This window comes from Asterias amurensis, chromosome 8 (assembly GCF_032118995.1).
Source record: "Asterias amurensis chromosome 8, ASM3211899v1".
Taxonomy (NCBI): domain Eukaryota; kingdom Metazoa; phylum Echinodermata; class Asteroidea; order Forcipulatida; family Asteriidae; genus Asterias; species Asterias amurensis.
In genome coordinates, this window is record NC_092655.1 from 19,178,903 (window position 1) to 19,199,807 (window position 20,905).

Sequence of the window (20,905 nt, forward strand, 5' to 3'; positions counted from 1 at the left end):
CGTGTGAAGCAGCCTCCATGAAAATAAGCCCTGGTTTTAGCAACTGCTCCTTTTTTAAAGTAAAATTTGAAACGCTATAATTATTTTATCATTGGATTTGAAAAAATAATGGATCTTTACATTCCAAGGAGGAGTTTGTTGTTGTTCAAAAGGTCAAACTCATTCAAGGCCATTTAATTCAATATTATCGAAAGTCCAGAATAAACCAAAATGAGAGACTCATTTTTTCAGAAAGATCTTTATATCATGTTTTTGATTTTTAAAATTTTTGCACTAAAAGGGTATCAAATACAATGGCAATTTATAGGCCTACAATTTTAACCTGAGGTTATAGAGACTTTCCCTACTCACATCAGACCATGGAGCTATGGAGCTCCATGATGAGACTATCTGGTATTGCACTAGGTGGGCTACAGATGGTGATTCAAGGTGAATACTCAAGATACTGCCAGAATTTGTTTTTAAAGTTTTCCACAGAACATACTTTCCAATAATGTAAGCCAAATCTTACACAAGGTAGGCCTATTATTGCCTACAACTTCTTATCATGGATCTTAGTAAAACCTGTTTTTACTTCAAGTTTTCTACAGTCGCAGAAATTTGCAACCTCACAAATGAAAAGAAGACCACTTTGTATGTACAAACGTTGGTATGAAAAGTAGTATTTTACTTTGACTTTTCTAAATCAACAAAGTTTCTTTGATTGGAATGCGTGGACAAAATAAAACCACTTGTGAAGTTGTGAGCGCTAGCTAGATCACATTGATAGAGGGCGCTATACGTAATTAATGGTCTAATTTATCACGTGAGTGATATCTGTAAAAAATATTAAGATGACCTCGGTCACGGGGAAAAATATCAGCCTACTGAATTGCCGCTGACGAAATTCACAACTAAACCCATTATTTATCATTCAATTCACAACTCAAGGAGCACAGGAAATTGGGAATATACATCTGAACATTGCAAGCTACTCTGAAACTCGAAATTGTGAGCATCTGTGTGAAAAACTCCATTAAAAAGAAGGTAAAAAAACTATACGGAGCGGCCGCTGTCGACCATCTTATTCGAGCTTTAGACAGGGGGAGTTCAGGCGCTTTTTACGGTCAGAGAAGGGCGAGGCTGATCCGCTATGGAGAATGGAGTCGGGGCCCCGAGAACTCGCGTCGAAGCGAATAGGGAACATGCTATGGCAGTAAAAAGGAACTACATTTCAAATCCTAGGATAAGTGAGTACTTACTGACTGTTATTGGTCAAATATTCAAACTAATTAGGAATTTAAGAAATGTTGTTTTTTAATTTTAATCAAATTCGATTCGAAATAAATAATAATTTATAAATTTGGTTTTAATGAATGAAACTTTGATTTTGAAATTGAAAGGTGTTTTTTTCCCCCTAGTCTACGCCCTATTATTGTAAGTCACAAAGAGTAGGTTTTCGGGACTAGAGCAGAGGGTTGTCCTTTCTACCTCCATGGCCATGGGTTGCCGGAACAAAGCGGTTTTGTCAATTCTATCATTCTATTCTACCTCCATGATCCTATCTACATGTATCTTCGGGATCCTATCTTGATCTTCCAATAAAGTACATCCCTCCAGCCAGGGGCCAGACATGCCAGTGGAGTAAAAGTGCTTGGTCACGGGAACAAATATTTAAAGCAAAATTGCTACAGACTGAGGTCAAGGTGCAAGTAAAAAGATGTCTGTGTGTCGTCCATCAATATACTATTTCAATGCCATTACTTGCCTACAACAATTTATGAATTTGGTTGGATGCAAAAACTATTGAATTTAAAGTTGATTACATTAATAATGATCATAAATGCATTTTATTTATGAAGATGTAACTCTGAATATGTTTTGTTATTTCCAAAGCTTACAAAACAGTCTCTGGTGTAAACGGACCGCTGGTCATTCTTGATGATGTCAAGGTAACCTAAATTAAATTATTTTAGTTTCAGCAAAGACCAGAATTTCAAAAGACGAGCCAATAGGCTTAGCAGACTACCAATTTTTTGTTCACAATAATAATTCATTGTTCATAGCGCATTACATCATCGAATAATTTCAATGCACTTTACATTTTAATTATTATAAATACTGGTACGTAGTCATTCATTTTAAATGACTAGAAATATTGTAGTTTTTGGATTCGCCAACTTTTCCCAAAGATATACGTGGTAGAACATTTTGTACTTTTAAACACTGGCCGAATGAAAATAACTAAATAGAACATTTTTAATGTGCTGTTTTTTTTCCATTAATAACAAGAGAACATTTTTTTGTAGATTGCTTTTAAAATTGTAAAATTCAGAGAGAAAGATTCCTCTCTATAGTTAAAGTCAGTTGGTTTTCACATTTTGCTCTTTTGTCTTATTATGATTTATAGTAATTATAATAGTTTACAGTTTTATATTCACACTCTTTAGATGAGTTTTTCTAAAACAAAACTTTTTTATGTGCCTTAATAAATTAATTTTTTCCCTCACTACTGAATTAAACAGTTTCCCAAATTTGCGGAGATCGTCAATTTGACCCTTGCTGATGGAACAAAGAGGAGCGGTCAAGTGCTAGAGGTCAGCGGGTCAAAGGCCGTAGTTCAGGTAATAAACCAGACCAATTATAGGAGCAACACTTTTGTATCTTTGTATACCTTGCTTGTTTTGTCACTAACAAAACCCAAAAGCCACATAGAAACTCAACTGCCAAATTGTTGGACCCTGACTAATGTGGTATGCCTGATCCCATGTAGAGCATGATCTCTGATCTCTGATCAGTTTACTAGACAGTTCCCTAAAACCAACAAAGTCAAACACAACATGCTGTTGGATTTTGATGGATTTGAGATGGAGTTGGGGATGAACATAATTGGTTCGATTTGTGTTTTCTTGAAAGGTTTTTGAAGGAACGTCAGGTATTGATGCAAAACACACAACTTGCGAATTCACTGGAGATATTTTACGCATCCCTGTGTCTGAAGATATGTTAGGTAAGTGTCAACGAAAATGCATTGTCTACTAGCCTGTATTGTATCCAATTCATCTTGTGAAATTTTATGTAATTTAAACCTACATATATTTTTATGCTTGTGGCGTAACAAGACGTTTTTCTTTCTTTCTAGAAACCCCTACTCAAGGGTTTTGAGTAGATGATCTTCCGCGCCCCTTCCCTCCCCTCCCTTCTTGTTATACCACTGCTCCAGTGGACTTTGTAAAAGAAATGGAATCAAATAGTTCAATACTTATTTTAACATTAATTTGTCGCATTCCAGGTCGTGTTTTTAATGGTTCGGGTAAAGCCATCGACAAAGGACCTCCAGTATTAGCAGAAGATTTTCTGGATATTCAAGGTATGTTACTTACTACTGTCACTCTCAAACCTTATTTCTTGGCTTTGAGCTTTCCTAGATTGTAAATGTGAACAACATCAATGCGCTTTACATTAGTGCCCTTGTCTTATGGCCAATGACATTCCTGTAAGCTCTCTCAGCTCCCTGGGGAACATACATGTATAACCCCAAGCTGCCGTGGCACTCAGAAGTTTTCTTTGTCAAAAGTGATATCAACCTCCACCATCACAGGTACCCAATTTTCCCCCTGGGTGAAGAGAAGCATATATATTGTAAAGCATCTTGCCCAAGGACCTGAAGTAATATGACCAGGATTCAATCCCACATTAACGATGACTTAACCACCAGAACTTTAATTTGATGCTCTAAACCACTCAACCATTGACACCCTACCAAACAAGCTGCACCACTGAAGATAACAACCTGACAATTTCCGGTTTAATTTATTTTTTTTCTTCTTTGCAGGTCAGCCAATCAACCCTCAGTCTCGTATCTATCCAGAAGAGATGATCCAGACGGGTATATCCGCCATTGATGTCATGAACTCCATCGCTCGCGGCCAGAAAATCCCCATCTTCTCTGCTGCTGGCTTACCACATAACGAGGTAAATTGTCATGTTGAGCTTCGTACCTGCTGGTCCGTTTTCGTATCATGATCACCAACAAATTCATTCACTTATAGCATTAATAGCAGACATGATATTCTTCCTACTTTATTCAGAATTCCATTTGTTTCAGAAAAACTGAATAAATAGCCTGCAAGGTCTATTGACACAATGAACAAGTAGTGTGCTGAAAATATTTTTAAAACTTTATTTCGAAGTCAACTATCATGCCTGTTAAAGGGGCTGTGTCGTCATAATTGACGCAGCAGTTGATTTCATGAAACGCTTGGATTAATCCTAGCTTGAGTTACTCGTCCTAACTTAGGATGGGTTCAATGCGTCTGTGTCTATGGATATGGAATTTAACTTGTCCAAAGTCCTAAGATTAATTTTAAGTTAGGAAGAGTTTGGTAAAATCAACGATGTTAATTATGAACTCTCACGCAGTGAAATATAGTTATATTGAAAAGTTCTTTGATCATTCTTTTTCCCAGATTGCTGCACAAATTGTGAGGCAGGCAGGTCTCGTCAAGCAACCCCACAAGGACGTCATGGACACACATGAAGACAACTTTGCCATTGTGTTTGCTGCTATGGGTGTAAGTTTTATCTAAAATCTTGATAGAAGTAAGAATGGTTGATTGCTTGATTGACGAGTTTTCTGGTTGATTATTTACTTGATTTACTAAAATGATTTGAAGTGGAAAAAACAACCAACACCAAACCTTGAACTTCGCTCTTGGAGTGGCACAGCAATTTCCCTCTGGTAAGGGGCACTTTAATAAGGAAAATGTAGGTTTGTATTGGAACTTTGCAAAGAGCATGCCAGCAAAAGCACAGGGCACTACAGCAATTGCTGTGGGTGCTGTGATAATTCATACTCTAGATGAATGCCTTGAGTCAAGTTCATATCTGACCCAAGTACGTGGTGGGACTTGCAATAAGATCGTTGCGCTATTGCAATAAGATTTATGAACATTTTTATGGTGAAATGCCCGCAATGTTGTATGATTATTTTTCTTGATTCCCATCAGGTGAATATGGAGACGGCTCGATTCTTCAAACAGGACTTTGAGGAGAACGGCTCCATGGACAACGTGTGTCTGTTCCTCAATCTGGCCAACGACCCAACGTAAGTCAGTTACCCTTTCTTGGGGATAATAATTTTCCAGCAAATCAATCTTAAGAGATGTTCAAGGCGAAGCTCTGAGACAATGTACAGCAGAGACAATGTTAACAAAACGATACATGTACATATCCAGTGAATAATAATAATAATAATAATAATAATAATAATAATAATAATAATAATAATAATAATAATAATAATAATAATAATAATAATAATAATAATAATAATAATAATAATAATAATAATAATAATAATAATAATAATAATAATAATAATAATAATAATAATAATAATAATAATAATAATAACACCATTTAAAAAACAATAACAACGGCAACAATGGGAGAAAGCAATCAGAAATTCCAAGAGAGAAACTACGACCAAGCCCGCAGAGAAAAGAAAAGTCCAGCAAAAGCCGGCCTCTCTTTGATGGAAATTTGAGGCAGGGATAAAGCATATAAATTTTGGTTTTACCCATATACACCGATGTGTGTTAACACTGTATACTCAAAAGTACTTCACCGAGCTCTGTGAAAAAAATCCACAGGCATATTACTCGGGCGGTATTCAAACCCACGACTTTGCAATTCTAAACCAAATAGACCACCGAGATTGCCCAGTAGCTAGAGGCAGTTCAAATCCTATGTTTTAGCAGCGGGTACTGTAACCGTTGTTGTTATTGTTGTTTTGATTGTCCAGTATTGAGCGTATTATTACACCTCGACTGGCGTTAACAGCAGCGGAGTTCCTCGCCTACCAATGTGAGAAACACGTCCTGGTTATCTTGACTGATATGAGCTCCTATGCTGAAGCTTTGAGAGAGGTATGTAGAGTAAAAGATTCACTGAAGGAATCACGGGTTGGAGTTGGGTCCTCGTAGACATTATGCAGATTTTGTTGGCTCATATTTTATTTACGCTCGCATTTTGGAAGCACAATCTGACTGTTGGAAAGCTGTTTTGTAACGAACGATCATCAACTCATGCCTGGTCGAACAGACGGCATCGCAGAGAGATGAAAAGGTCTCATGACATTGCAGTTTAAACTGTCTTTACAAAATCTGGTATGTGAAAGGAACAGGTCTTCGCCAATGGCACTAGGGACGAATCTATTCCAAAAGCTAATTTGTTCATTGTTTGCAGTTAGATTTTGCCCTTGAATCCACAGTGTCTCACCACACATGGCACGTTGACACAGGGGTCGAAATTGCCATTAGCCAGCTAGCCCAGAACTACCAGATTTACAGCCAGGCTATTCATTTTTACAATTTAATAGCAGGCAGGCTAGTGGAAAAATAATGCAAAAATCGACATCACAACAATAATAAACTGTGCTGAGTGTATTGAAAAATTAAATACTTTTGTTGACCAATATGTGCCTGCCATGACTCAAGACATAACGTGTTTTTTGGGCTACCAAAATCTCATCAGTGCTACTAAAAATTTAGAGTTACGAGCCCTGCTGACTAGCATGTTCATACACTTAATTTCGACCCCTGCGACATGACTACGGCCAACACACACTGACACTCGTAAGCCTGTTTTACAGAAAGGTTAATGAAGTATGGAAGTTAATGTAGGCGTAACTTGATTTAAAAAAAAGAATTAAGGCCAGGACATTTTTTCAAGTGTGATGATGCTGCAAGACTTCTTAAAAATTGCTTAGCCGTTGTGTGATCATTAGCTCAGTCTGTACAAGACAAAGCAAATTACACACAATAATAATAACAGGTATTTAGAAACGCTCCCCATAGAAAACTATATCACAGCGCTTACAAAAGCTGAAAAATAAAAGCACAATTAAACAATTACAAAAACTTATCGAAAAAGCTACATACACAATGTTTGAAAAGCATGAGAACAAGAGAAAAGCCTAAACAGGGAAGAGATGTGTTTTCAGAGGTTTTTGAATTGGTCAGTGGATTTAGCGGCTTTAATGAAAGAAGGGATGTTGTTCCATTTTGTGGATGCAGTAACAGTGAATGTGCGATAGCCAGATTTGCTACGGGTCCTAGGAATGGTAAGCAAAAATGGGTCTCGAGAAGAGCGAAGATTAGGGCGAGATGGGTTATGAAAAGTAAAGCAATCCTTGATATATAATGGCGTCTGGTCATGGAAGGCTTTAAAAACAAACAAAAGTACTTTGAAGAGAATTCTTTCTTTTACGGGAAGCCAGTGGAGAGATTTAAGTAGAGGACTGGAGTCATGTCGACGTTCTAGCTTAAAGATAATGCGAGCTGCCCAGTTCTGTAAACTTTGCAGCCGCTTCAGGTATGCCTGGGGAACAGACGTAAAAGGCAGTTGCAATAGTCTAATCTGATGACAGCGTACAGCACTATGATAGATATCTTGAGTTATGTACTTCCTGATTTGAGATATGTTTTTTAGATGGAACCTAACAGACTTACATAAATGATTAACTTGCTCTAACATAGACATATTACAATCAAAGTAAGCACCAAGGTTCCAGGCTGATTTAGAAGGTTCATTCCTCTGTTTATTACTTGTAGGTGTCGGCTGCCCGAGAGGAGGTGCCTGGTAGACGTGGTTTCCCTGGTTACATGTACACCGATTTGGCTACAATCTACGAGAGAGCCGGCCGTGTGGAAGGACGTAACGGCTCCATCACACAGATACCTATCTTGACTATGCCTAATGATGGTAAGGGCCGAGTCATGAATATAAAATTGGGGTGGTGGTTGACCTCGGGCTCGAATGTGTTTTAAGTGTATGGGATTTGAGGCATTGCATTGTGAGGTATCAATATATATTGGGTTTGCTGTAACACCATGTGTATGTCTACTTGCCAGGTAGAGTTTGTTCTTAAGAAAAACTGTCTGGCTACATTTTCTACTACCGCATCGTAGCTTTTACGGGAGATTTCTCAGTTCTGAAAAGAACTGTCCTGCTTTTTAACTGCTACCTGTTCAGAAGGTAGAAACAATGATGGTTTTTATCTTTACCTTTAACTATTGCAGAAACTCGTTGCTTACACAGTAAGTGCAAATGCAAAAAGCGGCGGTATGCAGAGCTAGAAATTGGGCCCTGTTGGGTTCTCTAAACAAGCACAGACACTAAAATTTATTTAATTTGTGTGATTGCAACTTCTGTTCCTCTGCAGATATTACCCATCCTATTCCTGATCTGACCGGATACATCACCGAGGGACAGATCTATGTGGACAGACAGCTTCATAACAGACAGGTAATACCTGGACAAACAGAAGCCCTTTTTGAAACCACAGCTTGGGCGGTTGTTTTGACAATTGCACATGCTTTGCGTACGTTCTCAGGGCTTCAGACGAGATTTAATTAAATTTGGTTGTGAAGCCAAGGACTCTCAGAAAAGCAAACTTAATCACTGTACAGGGGAAAACCCGCTCTGGTCAGGTAGGAACTGAAAACCTATTTAGTGCCCCTATCGTGAAACGAACGAGGGTCCTAGAGGTGGAAGGCGAGGAAAAATACCACTATGACAACCGGACTACCCAATTTCTTTTCCTTAATCAACCCAGAAATAATTATTTACTTTTTACCCAGTCAGTTTCCATTGTGGTTTATAACTTGAGAAACATAAAATAATACTCCAAAGAAAAACAAAGGTTGAGCCTTTTTTAATTTTGCTGTAGAAAGCTTTTTATTGAATAACTGGTATCTTAGATGATAAAATCTATCTTTGTGTTTTTCTTCTTTGATAGATTTACCCGCCAATCAATGTGCTTCCGTCTCTGTCACGTTTGATGAAGTCCGCTATTGGTGAAGGAATGACAAGAAAGGACCATGCAGACGTCTCCAATCAGCTGGTAAGATGCTCGTTTTTTCTGAACAAATTTCTTGGCTATAAGATTGGGCAATTAATGGATGAGCAGTTAATTTGCCTGGGGCATTCAGCAGCACCACTGATTTGTGCATGATCCAATTAAATCCACCGTTTTGGAAAAGCAGTTACATGTAGACAACAGGTGTAAGTCGCCAATTGAAAGGGATGTCCTTTTAGCCTTTTTATTAAATCAAGCTTTCCCATAATAGTTTGTTTGTCTACATACCCCACCCTTATTCTGTTAAACTTGAAGTTTTCAGGAGGCATTTTTCATGTATCTGTTGTGGCTTTTGATTTGACAGTATGCTAACTATGCCATCGGGAAGGACGTTCAAGCCATGAAGGCTGTCGTTGGAGAGGAAGCCCTGACTCCAGATGATCTGCTTTATCTTGAGTTTCTGGGCAAGTTTGAGAAGAACTTCATCGCCCAGGGTATGCTTATTTATTTATTTATTTTGTTTGTGTGTTTAGTTACAAATCTAACAGCACAAGTGGTTTAGTCACAGGATGACTAAGAGACACTGAAGAAATGCTAAGTTTTAGATGTGAGAGAAAAACCGCAATTCACCGTTGAATTTCACGTGATGAATAAAAGTTAAAATTTTGTTTTGTTTTGTTCATACCAGTACTGGTAAAAACAAATAATACCATTTTTACGAGACTCTCCTGAAAACATCGCTCTGTGATTTTCACTTTTTTTCTCTCAAAAACTTGACAACAAATGAGAAGCTGAAGCTTCTACAGGTAAATGACATTACATATATCTTTATTCACAGTGAGTAGGGATTCATGTAATGGCCAAAAACAAAAGGTACCACAACCCTTTTAAGTGCTGATGATGAGGTTTAGCCAATAATACATAGGCTTAGCTCTATGAAGGCGGGAAACTGGAACAGGATAAGCTTGGGCTTAGCTCACTGATGCGCAACAGCGCGAGACCTGGGCCCAATTTCATAGAGCTGCTTAAGCACAAAATTTTGCTTAAGCAAAAAAATCCTTGCTTAGTAAAATCAGATTGCCGACCAATAATCCACTCAATTGTTATTCAAAGTAAACAACAGCTAAATACCAGTCACAAGCAATGTATATGGCATGAAATTCTGGCCAGTAACTTGTGTAAAATAAACGAGCTATTTTTGTGCTTAAGCAAATTTTTCGCTTAAGCAGCTCTGGGCCCAATTTCATAGCGCTGCTTAGCGGCCGATTTTTTGCTTACTGTGCTATTTCTAATTCATAGCGCTGCTAACCGTAGACATGCTAACCTTCCGGTGCTTACTGCACGAAAATAAATGATGTCACAATGCAAATATGGCCGCCAAACTTTTCTGCTAACCTGTGAAACACGCTAGGCTTAAGCAAATGTTTCTGCTACAGCAAGCACGCAAATTTGCTTACCGCTAAGCAGCGCTATGAAATTGGGCCCTGGAGCAACAAATATTTTTTCAGCGTTTTTAAACGCTGAAATATTAAAATATTTTGTTTGTCTTTTTTTTCACTTGCAGGGAGCTACGAGAACCGCACAGTATTTGAGTCACTTGACATCGGCTGGCAGCTCCTTCGAATCTTCCCCAAAGAAATGCTCAAGAGAATTCCCCAGAGCACACTGGCCGAGTTTTACCCTCGCGATGCCCGCCGTTAATTCATCAAAAACACATCTCAATTTTGGAAAGTGTCTGTCTCCTATTCTTGGTTTATCTCATTGATTCCTTACCTCTTTTTAGAAAGTTACTTTCCAGAGGTTTCTTTCCTTCTCATTTGGGTTTTTTTCTTCACAATTCGAGGGATTGGGTGGAACTTGAAGTTTTTTTCTTTGAAAAACATCCTCTTACTTTACCTACTGGGTAAATGTTTTGCCACAAGATCGCAGTGTTTACAGTTGTAGCAAAAAATACACTTGTGTAAATTTGTGTACAGATGCAAGATTATTTGAATGGAAAACAACTTTAGACCATTTTTGTTTTTGAGTAGCACTTAACTTTCGTTCATACTTGGTAATGGAAATATTTTGAGGTCACAGGTTCTAAGAAAATGTAGTCCTATTTCTTGCACTATACTTCATTGAAAGCTTGCATCTAAATGCAGATCTCTGATACCAATAAAGCTGGTACATTTTGTGAAAAACTATTGCTTCTTTTCAAGAGTGAAGTCCTATTTCATATTGACCGCTTCTGCTTTGCTGCCTGATAAATTTACATATTGCTTGCAGCAGTCGGCTAGTAGTGATGTGATGAAATCTACCGCAAATTATAAACCAGCAAAAAAGGCTGGTTTAAGCCGACTCAGACTGGTTCAAACTGGTTCAGACTGGTTCAGGCTGGTTCACAATGGGTCGGACTGTTTCATGCCATTTCAGACTCATTCAAGCTGTACAGACTTGTTGAAAATTGTTCAAGCTGGTTCAAACTAGTTCAGACTCGTTCATAACTCATTGAAGCTGTTTATAAAGACTGGTTGAGAATCGCTTTAGCTGGTTCAGATTGGTTTAACCTAGCTCACACTGAACCCATCTAAATATTTGCATTGTAGTCTTATTTGATATCAATATAAACCACAAGGGAAACTGACTGGGTAAATTTGTAAATGATTTTTGAGGTTGAACAAAGAATTGACTAGAGTGGGATTCGAACCAACGACCTCCGGATTAACGTGCCGGTCTTATTTGTTTACATTTTAATGTTTAACTTTGTTTCCTTTCCTCTTTAGTCTCCATCATACTTGGAGTAAAAAAAATGGGATATATTAATATTAATAGCAATACTTATATCAGAGGATACTAATTTTGATGTATAGAATATATAATATAAAACTGTTTGGAAAAACTCTTGAGAGTTATTGTAAATGTCACCCATGTGATGTTCAACTACAATTAGTAAAAATAAAAAAAGTACTATTTGAACAAGGTTTAATCTTATCCTCCCATGGGTTTGGTCAGTGGTATTCCTTGACAATTTCAATTTATGTTCATGTTTTTCATTTCTTACTTTGCCCTTCTTCCAATCGGACAGCTCATTTGTCTTTATCGAGGCAGGTTGTGTTTGTGAACTTTACCATTTGTAGGCATCATTAGTTTTATCCAAAAGTTTATGAAGCCAGAACAATTGCAGAACAAACTGAAGAAGATAACAGGAAAAAAATGTACAAACAGAAATACATGGGTTTGTTTTAAAGTTGTAGATTCTTTGTTAAAATGGGAAGCATCGGAAATTGTCAACTCTGAACATTACTTTTCTGTGAGCTCTTGTTCTTGTTTAAACACAGAAAGTTAAGTCTTGCAACTGTTTTCCACCGTTATGGGCATTTTGGTAAGCTGTCGCTGGATGACACAAGGTCGCTGAAGGGATGAAAAAGTTTAAACATAAAGGGTGCTCCAAAAGAAGTTGTGACCAACAATACAATAGACTATTGTGTTCACTTGCTGCAGCGATTTAATTAAACTATGAATACATTATTTTTCAAGACTGGTCTGTTGGAAAATGTGTTCTTTAGTTTGATTTCTTTTTTCCAAACCCCAACACGTCTGAGAGTTGTCATATATGTGTCAACCTTGTGGAGTTTAAGAATTGTGAACAACAAATTTGTTATTTGTGAATAAATGTGGAGTAATAATGTAATTTATTTTCTGTTTGTGTCCTTTCTGTAATGACTCATAACAGTTTTATTAGATTTGTTAAATTTGCATTGGGGAAAGAGAATATTAGTTTTTGTTTTAACCTCATAGCCCGATGTATGTTAGCACTGTATACAAGTACTCAGTACTTTCCCCGCGTTCTTTGAAAAAAAATTACAGATTTTCCTGAAGACACAAGGAGCAGCTTTAAAAGAAATGAAACGGGCATGCTCTCTAACACTAGCCAGATGGGAGCACTGGAGAAAACTGGTCCTCTGTTGTTATAACTGGCATTTGCCCAGCAGACCAAGACTTGATGACAAGTCGTTAGTGCTGCTTGGTTACAAACGCACATTCTACTGTTCATGCAACAGTCACAGTAAATTATACACTCATGCAACGGTCGTAGGTCGCGTGTGGGATCGTGGATATTGGTACCGTCCCCGTAACTACACCGCTTAACAATTACCGACTTGATTCAAAGACCAAGCGGACCTTTCTTCAGGTAGAACGCTTGAATTGTCATGCATTATGCAAGTTCTTAAAAATGAAAACACACTGATCAAGGAACAGTTTTATGGATAACGCAGTACCCGCATATGAAACTATGTGTGTTGTTCGGAGTGTACTTTCTTTTTGTATGCATTGTTGCGCACTATGCATTCATTGCACAACGGACACATGGATATCCGACCCTGCCCGAATAAGGTCATAAACTGTGAAAGTGAAACATCAAATCAAACAACATTAAAAGTTTGGTGCTAAAGACATTTTAATTAGCATCAGCCAATATTGACTATAATGATAAATATTGCAAACATACAACCACCTGGCAAGCCCATTCGTATACAAAGTTAAAATGATAAAACATTTCACATAAAATATAATTGTTAGTCACACACTAAAAGACTTGGGGGCCCAATTTCATAAAGCTGTTTAAAAGCAGACAGTTTTGCTTTACTAAGCAAGAAATGAGTGGGGTACCAGTTACAGCAATGTTAACTGAAATGGTATTTTGGCTGGAAACATATTTCCGCTAAGCAAGATTTCTCTGTGCATGGCAAGTTTTCGTGCCTACAGGCTTTATGAAATTAGGCCCAGGTTGAATCTTGGTTAGGAAGACAAAATGTATAAATGATTGGGGTAGAGCTATAATGGTCGATAGAGTATGTGCCCACCATACATGTACATAACTGGCCATCGTCATTATGATGGTACCCACATGGGGCAATTTCACAAAGAGCTAAGATTGATCGTAACTGCAAATCAATCCTAGATGCTTAGTAAAGTGTGATGTCACAATACAAATCACTATGGTGATACTGACAATTTGTCTTATGATGGGTTTTATTGCTTTGTGAAATCAGCCCCTGGGCAGATAGCACATTATAGTGAAACTCTTTATCTTTCCCTGCCTGGGCTCTTGTGCCGCATCTAAAAGACGCGATGCAGCAATAAAAAATGGCAGAAACTTGTGTTTGTGCTTGTGAAAGAGCCCTTGCACTGGCCGCTAGTGCTGAGGTCAAACAATGAAAAATGGAAATGTGGACGTGTGTACGCCTCGTGCACAAGTCTCATTCATTTATAGGGCCTTCCTTTGACCTCAGTGAGGGTCTTTGGCTAATTGTTCAGTTCAGAATTTATGGAAAACTCCTTTGTGAATCAGTACCATGTAGTAATTATGACTAATTGTATAGTATACTCAAATCCGTTCTGCTGGATCAAACATCCTTACTCTTGTCACTTGCCCATCTTAAATTATAAATCATCTCAGATCCCTGGGGAGTATAGAGCCTAAGACACCAAGTATGTAGCCTAGAAAGCTAAATCAATCACAAGAGCCATCTTGGTCCTCTTTACATCCCTAACCCCTTGAGTAAAGAGACTCAATTATAGTGAAGCATCTTACTCAAGGGCACAGGTGTCATAACCATGAATTTGAAATTCCACACCCTATAATGACTTAGCCAGCAGAACTTGAGTGCACTAGAACGCTCAGCTCCAATGTTACATTGGACCACAGGCCCGCGACCAGGGCTTTTTTAGAGTTGGGCCAGTAAATTTACGACCAGACAAATCCCGGGGTCTTCAGTTGAATATGTACCTCACTGTGTAATATATGTACATTATATATCTTGAACAGAGCAGAATTAAAGGAACACCTTGCCTTGGATTGGACGAGTTGGTCTTTGAAAAGTGTTTGTAACCGTTTGTTATAAAATGCATATGGTTAGAAAGAGGTTTAAAAAGTAGAGTACAATGATCTACACTTAATATGCCTCGAAATTGCGTGGTTTTCCTTTTACCTCGTCAACTAACACGGTCGGCCATTTATGGGAGTCAAATTTTTGACTCCCATAAATGGCTGACCGTGTTTGTTCGCAAAGTAAAACAAAAACCATGCAATTTCGAGGCATATTTGTGTGGATCATTGTATTCTACTTTTACAACCTTTTTTCTAACCAAATGCATTTTACAACAAACTGTTACAAATGCTTTTCAAAGACCAACTCGACCGATCCAAGGCAACGTGTTCCTTTAAGTTCAATCAAACATTGACCTTTAGTCTGACACCAATTCTCAGTATTGGGTGAACAAAAAAGTGATTTTGTTTTTCTCATTCTGATTCTGTTCCTGTAAAAAAGTCTGGTCCAGTAAACACTTTGAGCTACAAGCCCCGTGGTCCAGAGAATTTTTCTGCCAATTTCAAGTTTTTGTTCTCATCGAGTTCATTTGTTTCTGAACATGAATTTATCACTCTTACCAAGGCACATTGGATGCAACTTCTTCAAAGTAAAATAATTGACCTGAAATGTAGCCTCTGGCCAAAAAGCAATTTCTGTGAACTCTTAATTTTAAAGTTCAAGTTTTACAAATGAACCCTCTGTCAAACAACCTGGATTATTTCATACAGAATTAGTTGTTCCATAATATATGTCAAGGATGTTTATATATATACATAATGTAATTTACAATGAATGTTGCATTACAATTGAAAACATGTGTGAGGTAAAAAACGCTGGAATATGGAATGTTAAATGACCCAATTGTTTCAAATTTCTTTGATCTGCATGTATTGTATACATAACCTGACATCTTGGAATGTGTTTTTTCTGCCTTCATTGATAACCGCGAAACATCCATCCAAAGCTATCGATAATAATAATAAAATCCCTACAAAAATCCCTACCACAATCAAATATAATATTTCAAAGTTCTTTGAACAAATCATTCAAACAGAACTAAACTTGTTGCCAAATCGGTCTTTCAAACATGGCATAAAATAGGGTGCAAACACCAACTGCTACATAGTTTCCATTTCAGATAGAAAAATCACCTCACCCGGAATTCCATTAACTGGTGGCACCACTGTTCACAACAGCTCATTTTAGTAGAAAGGTTTCTTTTTCAATAAACCATTGCGTGGTTTTCCTCATTTCAGGAGGAAATCAGCTTGCCCTTGGTCGAATCCTTTAGTCTTATTGATGAAGAGCTGGTATGAGTTCTTCATCTCGTTATATTTTTCCTCCCACTGTTTCTTGACCTCGCATTCTCTGTCGACTTCCTTGAGGGTTTCCTGATTTCTCAGCTCCAACTTCTGGATCGTCTCCCGGAGTTTCTGAATCTCCGACTGGTGGAGTGTTTTGACGCGTCCGAGTTCAATGGCGGCGATGCGGCGCTCCTCGCGTTGCGCCGCTAAAACGGCCTCAATGCGCTCCTGTTTCATGCGCTCCTCGAGGGCCTGCAGTGATTGGGATTTGTCTTGGGCGGTCTTCTTGGCAGTTTGGGACTCGCGGTCGGCCGTTACTCTGATAAATGAAACAGTAAAAGGTCCACTTTAAAAAATTTATTTGATAAGAGAAAAAGGTAATTTGAGTCTCTCCTCTTGAATACACAGGTTCACACAGGTTTCCTGTATACCTGTTGGTTTTGATGGTATTATGTCTCCTCATGTAAAAAGTGATCAGACTATTTTTCCACCAATGTCTAACCTCAAACCAAACAAGACTTTAAAATAAGTTTGACTCGAAAAAATCAACAACAATTTTTTTCACGAAAATTAACATCACTGACCTTGCCACTCTCTCAGCTTCTTTCCTGGCAATCTCGACCTCCTCTTTCCTGGCCTCAGCGACGGCCTCTTCCTTCTCTTTGACACCCTGGACTCGGACTTTCTCGACGGTATCTCTCAAGATCTTCTCCCCTGTTTCTTTTTCGTGTCGTACCTGCTCATTAGCTTGCTTTGTCATGATGCCCTCAACCCGTAGTGCCTCTTCCTTTGAAGTAAATACACAGAGTATGATTGTTTAATGTTACAAATTATTACACCATGAAAACGGTGTACGGTGTTCTATGTAAACAGCAAACTCCTTGATTAGAGCCTACAACCTAAAACAAAATGTATTGTGTTCTAGGCATTAGTCTTGACTCAAGACACATCTCACGTTCCTAATGCATCCCACACTAACAAAAGCCTACTGCAGTATACTGGTGTACAATGTAAACAGCAAACTCCTTGAATAGAGCCTATTATTACCTAAAAAAATATGTACATGTAGTGTGTTCTTATAACCAGGTCTTAGTCTTAACTCAAGACACATGCATACTCATGATCCTAATGCAACCCACACAGACAAAGCCTATCAGTTAAATGAACGGCAAACTCCTTGAGAAGAGCCCATAATCCCTTACCTTTAGTGACTTCTCATTGCTGATCTTTAGATTACTGATGGCTTTTTCTAGCTCAATCTTAGCCAGTTCTCTGCACTTCTCCAGCGCTACGCTCTTCATGTGCTCCGCCTCTAGCCACACCTTGTGCTCTGCGGCTGATATTGCTGCGTCTTTATCATTCTCTGCCTGGGACTCCCAATGGTTGTGAATATTCTGCCCAATATCTACAAAACAAGTTCACAGCACATTCTTTAGTTTAGAAAAAACCTCTTTTTTTTAAGAGATGTAACCCAACATTACACGGCTGTATGGCCACTTCTGAATGAGGGTTACATGCACTTAACTGATGTGGGGCTATCCACCCAAATCAACTGCTACACCAGGGGAGTGTTGCCAGTTGCCACATACACTCTTGGGGCTCAAACTGGTTTACAAACGTTTTATAGCTGACTGCCACAAATTTTTATTGGAAAAGAGTGTATTAACCTTGATAGGATTTGGGTCTACTGAAGATGAAACGTTTAAAGGCAGTGGACACTTTTGGTAATTGTCAAAGACTAGCCTTCACAGTTGGTGTATCTCAACATTAGGCATAAAATAACAAACCTGCGAAAATTTGAGCTCAATCAATCATCGCCCTTGCGAGATAATAATGAAAGAAAAAGCTCCCTTGTCACAGGAAGTTGTGCGCGTTTAGATGGTTGATTTCGAGACCTCAAGTTCTAAATCTGAGGTCTTGAAATCAAATTCGTGGAAAATTACTTCCTTCTCGAAAACTATGCCACTTCAGAGGGTGCAGTTTCTTACAATGTTTTATACCATCAACCTCTCCACATTACTTGTCACCAAGAAAGGTTTTATGCTAATAATTATTTTGGGTAATTACCAATAGTGTCCACTGCCTTTAAACATGTTGACATTGTTTGACAAATAATAAAGAACAATAATTATGGCAAGTGTATATTGCATATTTGCGCTTAACGCAATACAAAACATAAAACTGAATAACATTACCGAATAAATTATTTTCAATTATTGTACACATTTCTACTAAAACCACTCATAAACCAACAATTCCGACTGAGACTATACCATACCTAAGATATTCTGATGTGTGTACATCTGAACTTGGACTGGTTTACTGTCCTCATAGCGTAGAGGTATCCCATCATACCGTGGGGACAGGGCCTTGTTCTCTTTCCCTCGCTTGTCCATTCTTTACCTGAGGCACTGTAAAAAAAATATTAATGATAATTAGATTAGAATAACTGGATCTGGAAACAAAAAGTTTTCAGGAAAATATTCTACTATTCTAAAGATTTTCTGTTTTTCCAAATTTTATGAGTCAAACAATTGTAAATTAAATGATATAAATACTATCTAAAATCATCCTCGACCTTGAGCAATAAATGAAACAATAATGAATTAATGGCACAATATCAGACTTTTTGCTCTAATCTGAATTTTAATTAATTTGCACGATTTTTCAATGTTTATGGCCTAAACTTGTTCGTTTCTCATGCATGAAGCGTATTGCATTAGTTGGTACTACATCTTCGCCTCCTGGCAAAGTCTCCACCTCACTTATAAGTCGCCCCCTGTCATAGTTAGTGGCCCCTCACAAGTCGCCCCCCCCAAACAAACACAGTTGCCCCCCCTCCCTAAAAAGTCGCCCTTACGGTTGAGTTGAGTGATGTAAATTGTAAAGCCATCACAAAGTCAAAAGTGAGGGCGCTTCTGAATATTTTGAAACAGTTTTTGTTTTTGTTTTTTTGTATTGTAGGAGGTCCTGTTTTCGAGGTGTCCCTAAAATCGTGGCAAATCTTTTACCTCTCTGTGCGCGATGTAAACAGTCCCTAGATAAAAATTGTGTGGTTTTATTTGCCAAGCAAAGAGTCTCCTCTCCCTTGACCAAAACTTAGAAACACGTAAGGCTCCACTGGATATTTGCACTTGTAAATGCAAAAAGTTTGGTATTTTAGGCATTTCTACAAGGTACAAAAATATGTCATAATATTGAGGCCATATAAAAATATTTGCCCACCGAAAAAGTTTCATCAAACACTATTTCAATTCACAAATCATGATGATCAAACCATGTCACTGAATATTTTGCTGAGCGTTCTGGAAAAAAAATACAGAGGCTTAAAAAAGCCATGTGCCTTATATCATTTTCTAATATTTTTGGAGATTTTTGTTTTAACCCTCCGATCAATATTATTATTAATATTAAAATTTAATTGATCAGCTTGTTGATTCAATTATCACTGTTTATTTATACGCTTTATTCTAAATTTTAAGAGGAAAAAAAAGGGGAAAAAATAAATAAAAATCAGATTTGAAAGCCAATGATTATTCACACTTTTTTTTTAATTATTTATTTTTGTTATTTTTTGCAAATTACCATGGTAATTTTAAAATTTCATTAAAAAATATTTTGAATAAAACGAAGACAACTGCTGGCTATAGAGTAATACACAGACTCTCAAAGAACACTTGTAGTCACTGTAGATGTTTCTTCCATGTATGGCTTCACCGGGAAACTATGCTTTCTTGTTTGCCGTGAAACCAGGAAAAACTCAAAACAAATGGGGCCAGTTGAAGTCATCGAAGATCGGTGTGTAGTGTGAACATTTCAATGTCCATCAAGTTTTAATATGTTTGCATACTTCATATTAACAAAAGAAGGTAATTAGGGCATCAGTTGATATAAGGCATCATTATTTTTTTCCCAATTCTAAGAAAAAGGCATAATAGCGTGAAAACTGGTAAGGGGAGGATACAGATGGATTCTGAAGTGAGTGACTTTGCTGGGGGCGAGTTGACTGGATTCACTGTGCCGCACAGTTCAACTTCGTGTGCCACGTAAATCAATGGGAACTTGGGAGGCAAAATTCATGCACGGAATTCGTGCACGTACGATGATTTGTTCCGTTTTACTTTTAGTTTTATCTACACCCAAGAGCAAGGCACAGCACAGACACAGGCAAAAACGAATGGGCCCGAATTTCTCCCAAAACCAAAGCACCCACATTTCAAATAAAAATCACAGTCTAACGTGAAAACAAACAAAATTTCTAGCAAATTTACTTACGTGGTCACACTCGCCTGTGCTGCTGGGATCCAATTTGGCGAATAACTACCTCATGTAAATAACAACCATGCGCTTAAAAAAAGGTCGTTCGTGATTTTCTCTTGAGATATATCATCTCAATTGTATTTCTTAATAAACTTATATAATAAGACATTTATTGAAAATTAGCAGCATTTAGTACAATGTTTTGTATAAATATACCACTATTTATGACAATGCGGAGGAATAATTTTATCTCGTTGGTTGCATAGCAACTTGTTATCTGCTACTTGAGGGCGCTATACATACAACGTTTGCGTCGTCTGCTAAACATCACTAGTATGATAGACTTTACGTATAGGGATGGTTTTTAAACACGAAACATTCATGGTAAAATCTAGCAAATCAAAAGGATATTTTGTCATTCATATTAATTAAAAACACCAAGACTATTGAATGACCTGTTTTGAAAAAAGAATTACCCCGCAGGCACATGCCATAGAGCAAAACAATAAAACGTGCTCTGGCATAATAACACAAAACAAAATGTTGAAAAGAGCGTCCAGCGATCGCTAACTCAAAAACATTGGGAGGAAAAGAAGAAGAAAAAGAAAGAAAAAAACCACAACGGAGTATTGTGGTTCCTTCGG

The 20,905-nt window shown here is 37.7% G+C and overlaps 2 protein-coding genes across 2 annotated transcripts; one reads left to right on the forward strand and one right to left on the reverse strand.

The window, feature by feature from the left end:
• The first annotated feature begins 843 nt into the window (after window positions 1–843).
• On the forward strand, window positions 844–14,857 carry LOC139940951 (V-type proton ATPase subunit B). Its single transcript, XM_071937356.1, has 14 exons — window positions 844–1,229; window positions 1,876–1,931; window positions 2,505–2,603; window positions 2,896–2,989; window positions 3,272–3,349; window positions 3,815–3,954; window positions 4,449–4,553; window positions 4,989–5,086; window positions 5,786–5,909; window positions 7,596–7,746; window positions 8,207–8,289; window positions 8,783–8,887; window positions 9,207–9,336; window positions 10,407–14,857. Exons 1-14 carry the CDS (start codon window positions 1,133–1,135, stop codon window positions 10,541–10,543), a joined length of 1,497 nt encoding a protein of 498 aa, XP_071793457.1. The 5' UTR covers window positions 844–1,132; the 3' UTR covers window positions 10,544–14,857.
• A 44-nt stretch (window positions 14,858–14,901) lies between these two features.
• Window positions 14,902–20,387, reverse strand: LOC139940623 (uncharacterized protein C6orf163 homolog). The gene is made up of 5 exons (XM_071936962.1): window positions 20,277–20,387; window positions 18,280–18,412; window positions 17,204–17,406; window positions 16,586–16,788; window positions 14,902–16,320 (listed from the first exon to the last, which is right to left on the reverse strand). Exons 2-5 carry the CDS (start codon window positions 18,395–18,397, stop codon window positions 15,945–15,947), a joined length of 900 nt encoding a protein of 299 aa, XP_071793063.1. The 5' UTR covers window positions 18,398–18,412; window positions 20,277–20,387; the 3' UTR covers window positions 14,902–15,944.
• Window positions 20,388–20,905: the final 518 nt, after the last annotated feature.

What these genes read in the sequence shown, in the direction of transcription:
- LOC139940623 (XM_071936962.1), bottom strand. Translation starts at nt 18,397, where the DNA reads ATGGACAAGCGAGGGAAAGAGAACAAGGCCCTGTCCCCACGGTATGAT. An exon ending in CACACATCAGAATATCTTAG is followed by an intron (nt 17,407 to 18,279) that starts GTATGGTATAGT and finishes CTTGTTTTGTAG; the next exon opens with ATATTGGGCAGAATATTCAC. An exon ending in GCAATGAGAAGTCACTAAAG is followed by an intron (nt 16,789 to 17,203) that starts GTAAGGGATTAT and finishes TTTACTTCAAAG; the next exon opens with GAAGAGGCACTACGGGTTGA.
- LOC139940951 (XM_071937356.1), top strand. Translation starts at nt 1,133, where the DNA reads ATGGAGAATGGAGTCGGGGCCCCGAGAACTCGCGTCGAAGCGAATAGG. An exon ending in CTGGCTTACCACATAACGAG is followed by an intron (nt 3,955 to 4,448) that starts GTAAATTGTCAT and finishes TCTTTTTCCCAG; the next exon opens with ATTGCTGCACAAATTGTGAG. An exon ending in TTGTGTTTGCTGCTATGGGT is followed by an intron (nt 4,554 to 4,988) that starts GTAAGTTTTATC and finishes GATTCCCATCAG; the next exon opens with GTGAATATGGAGACGGCTCG.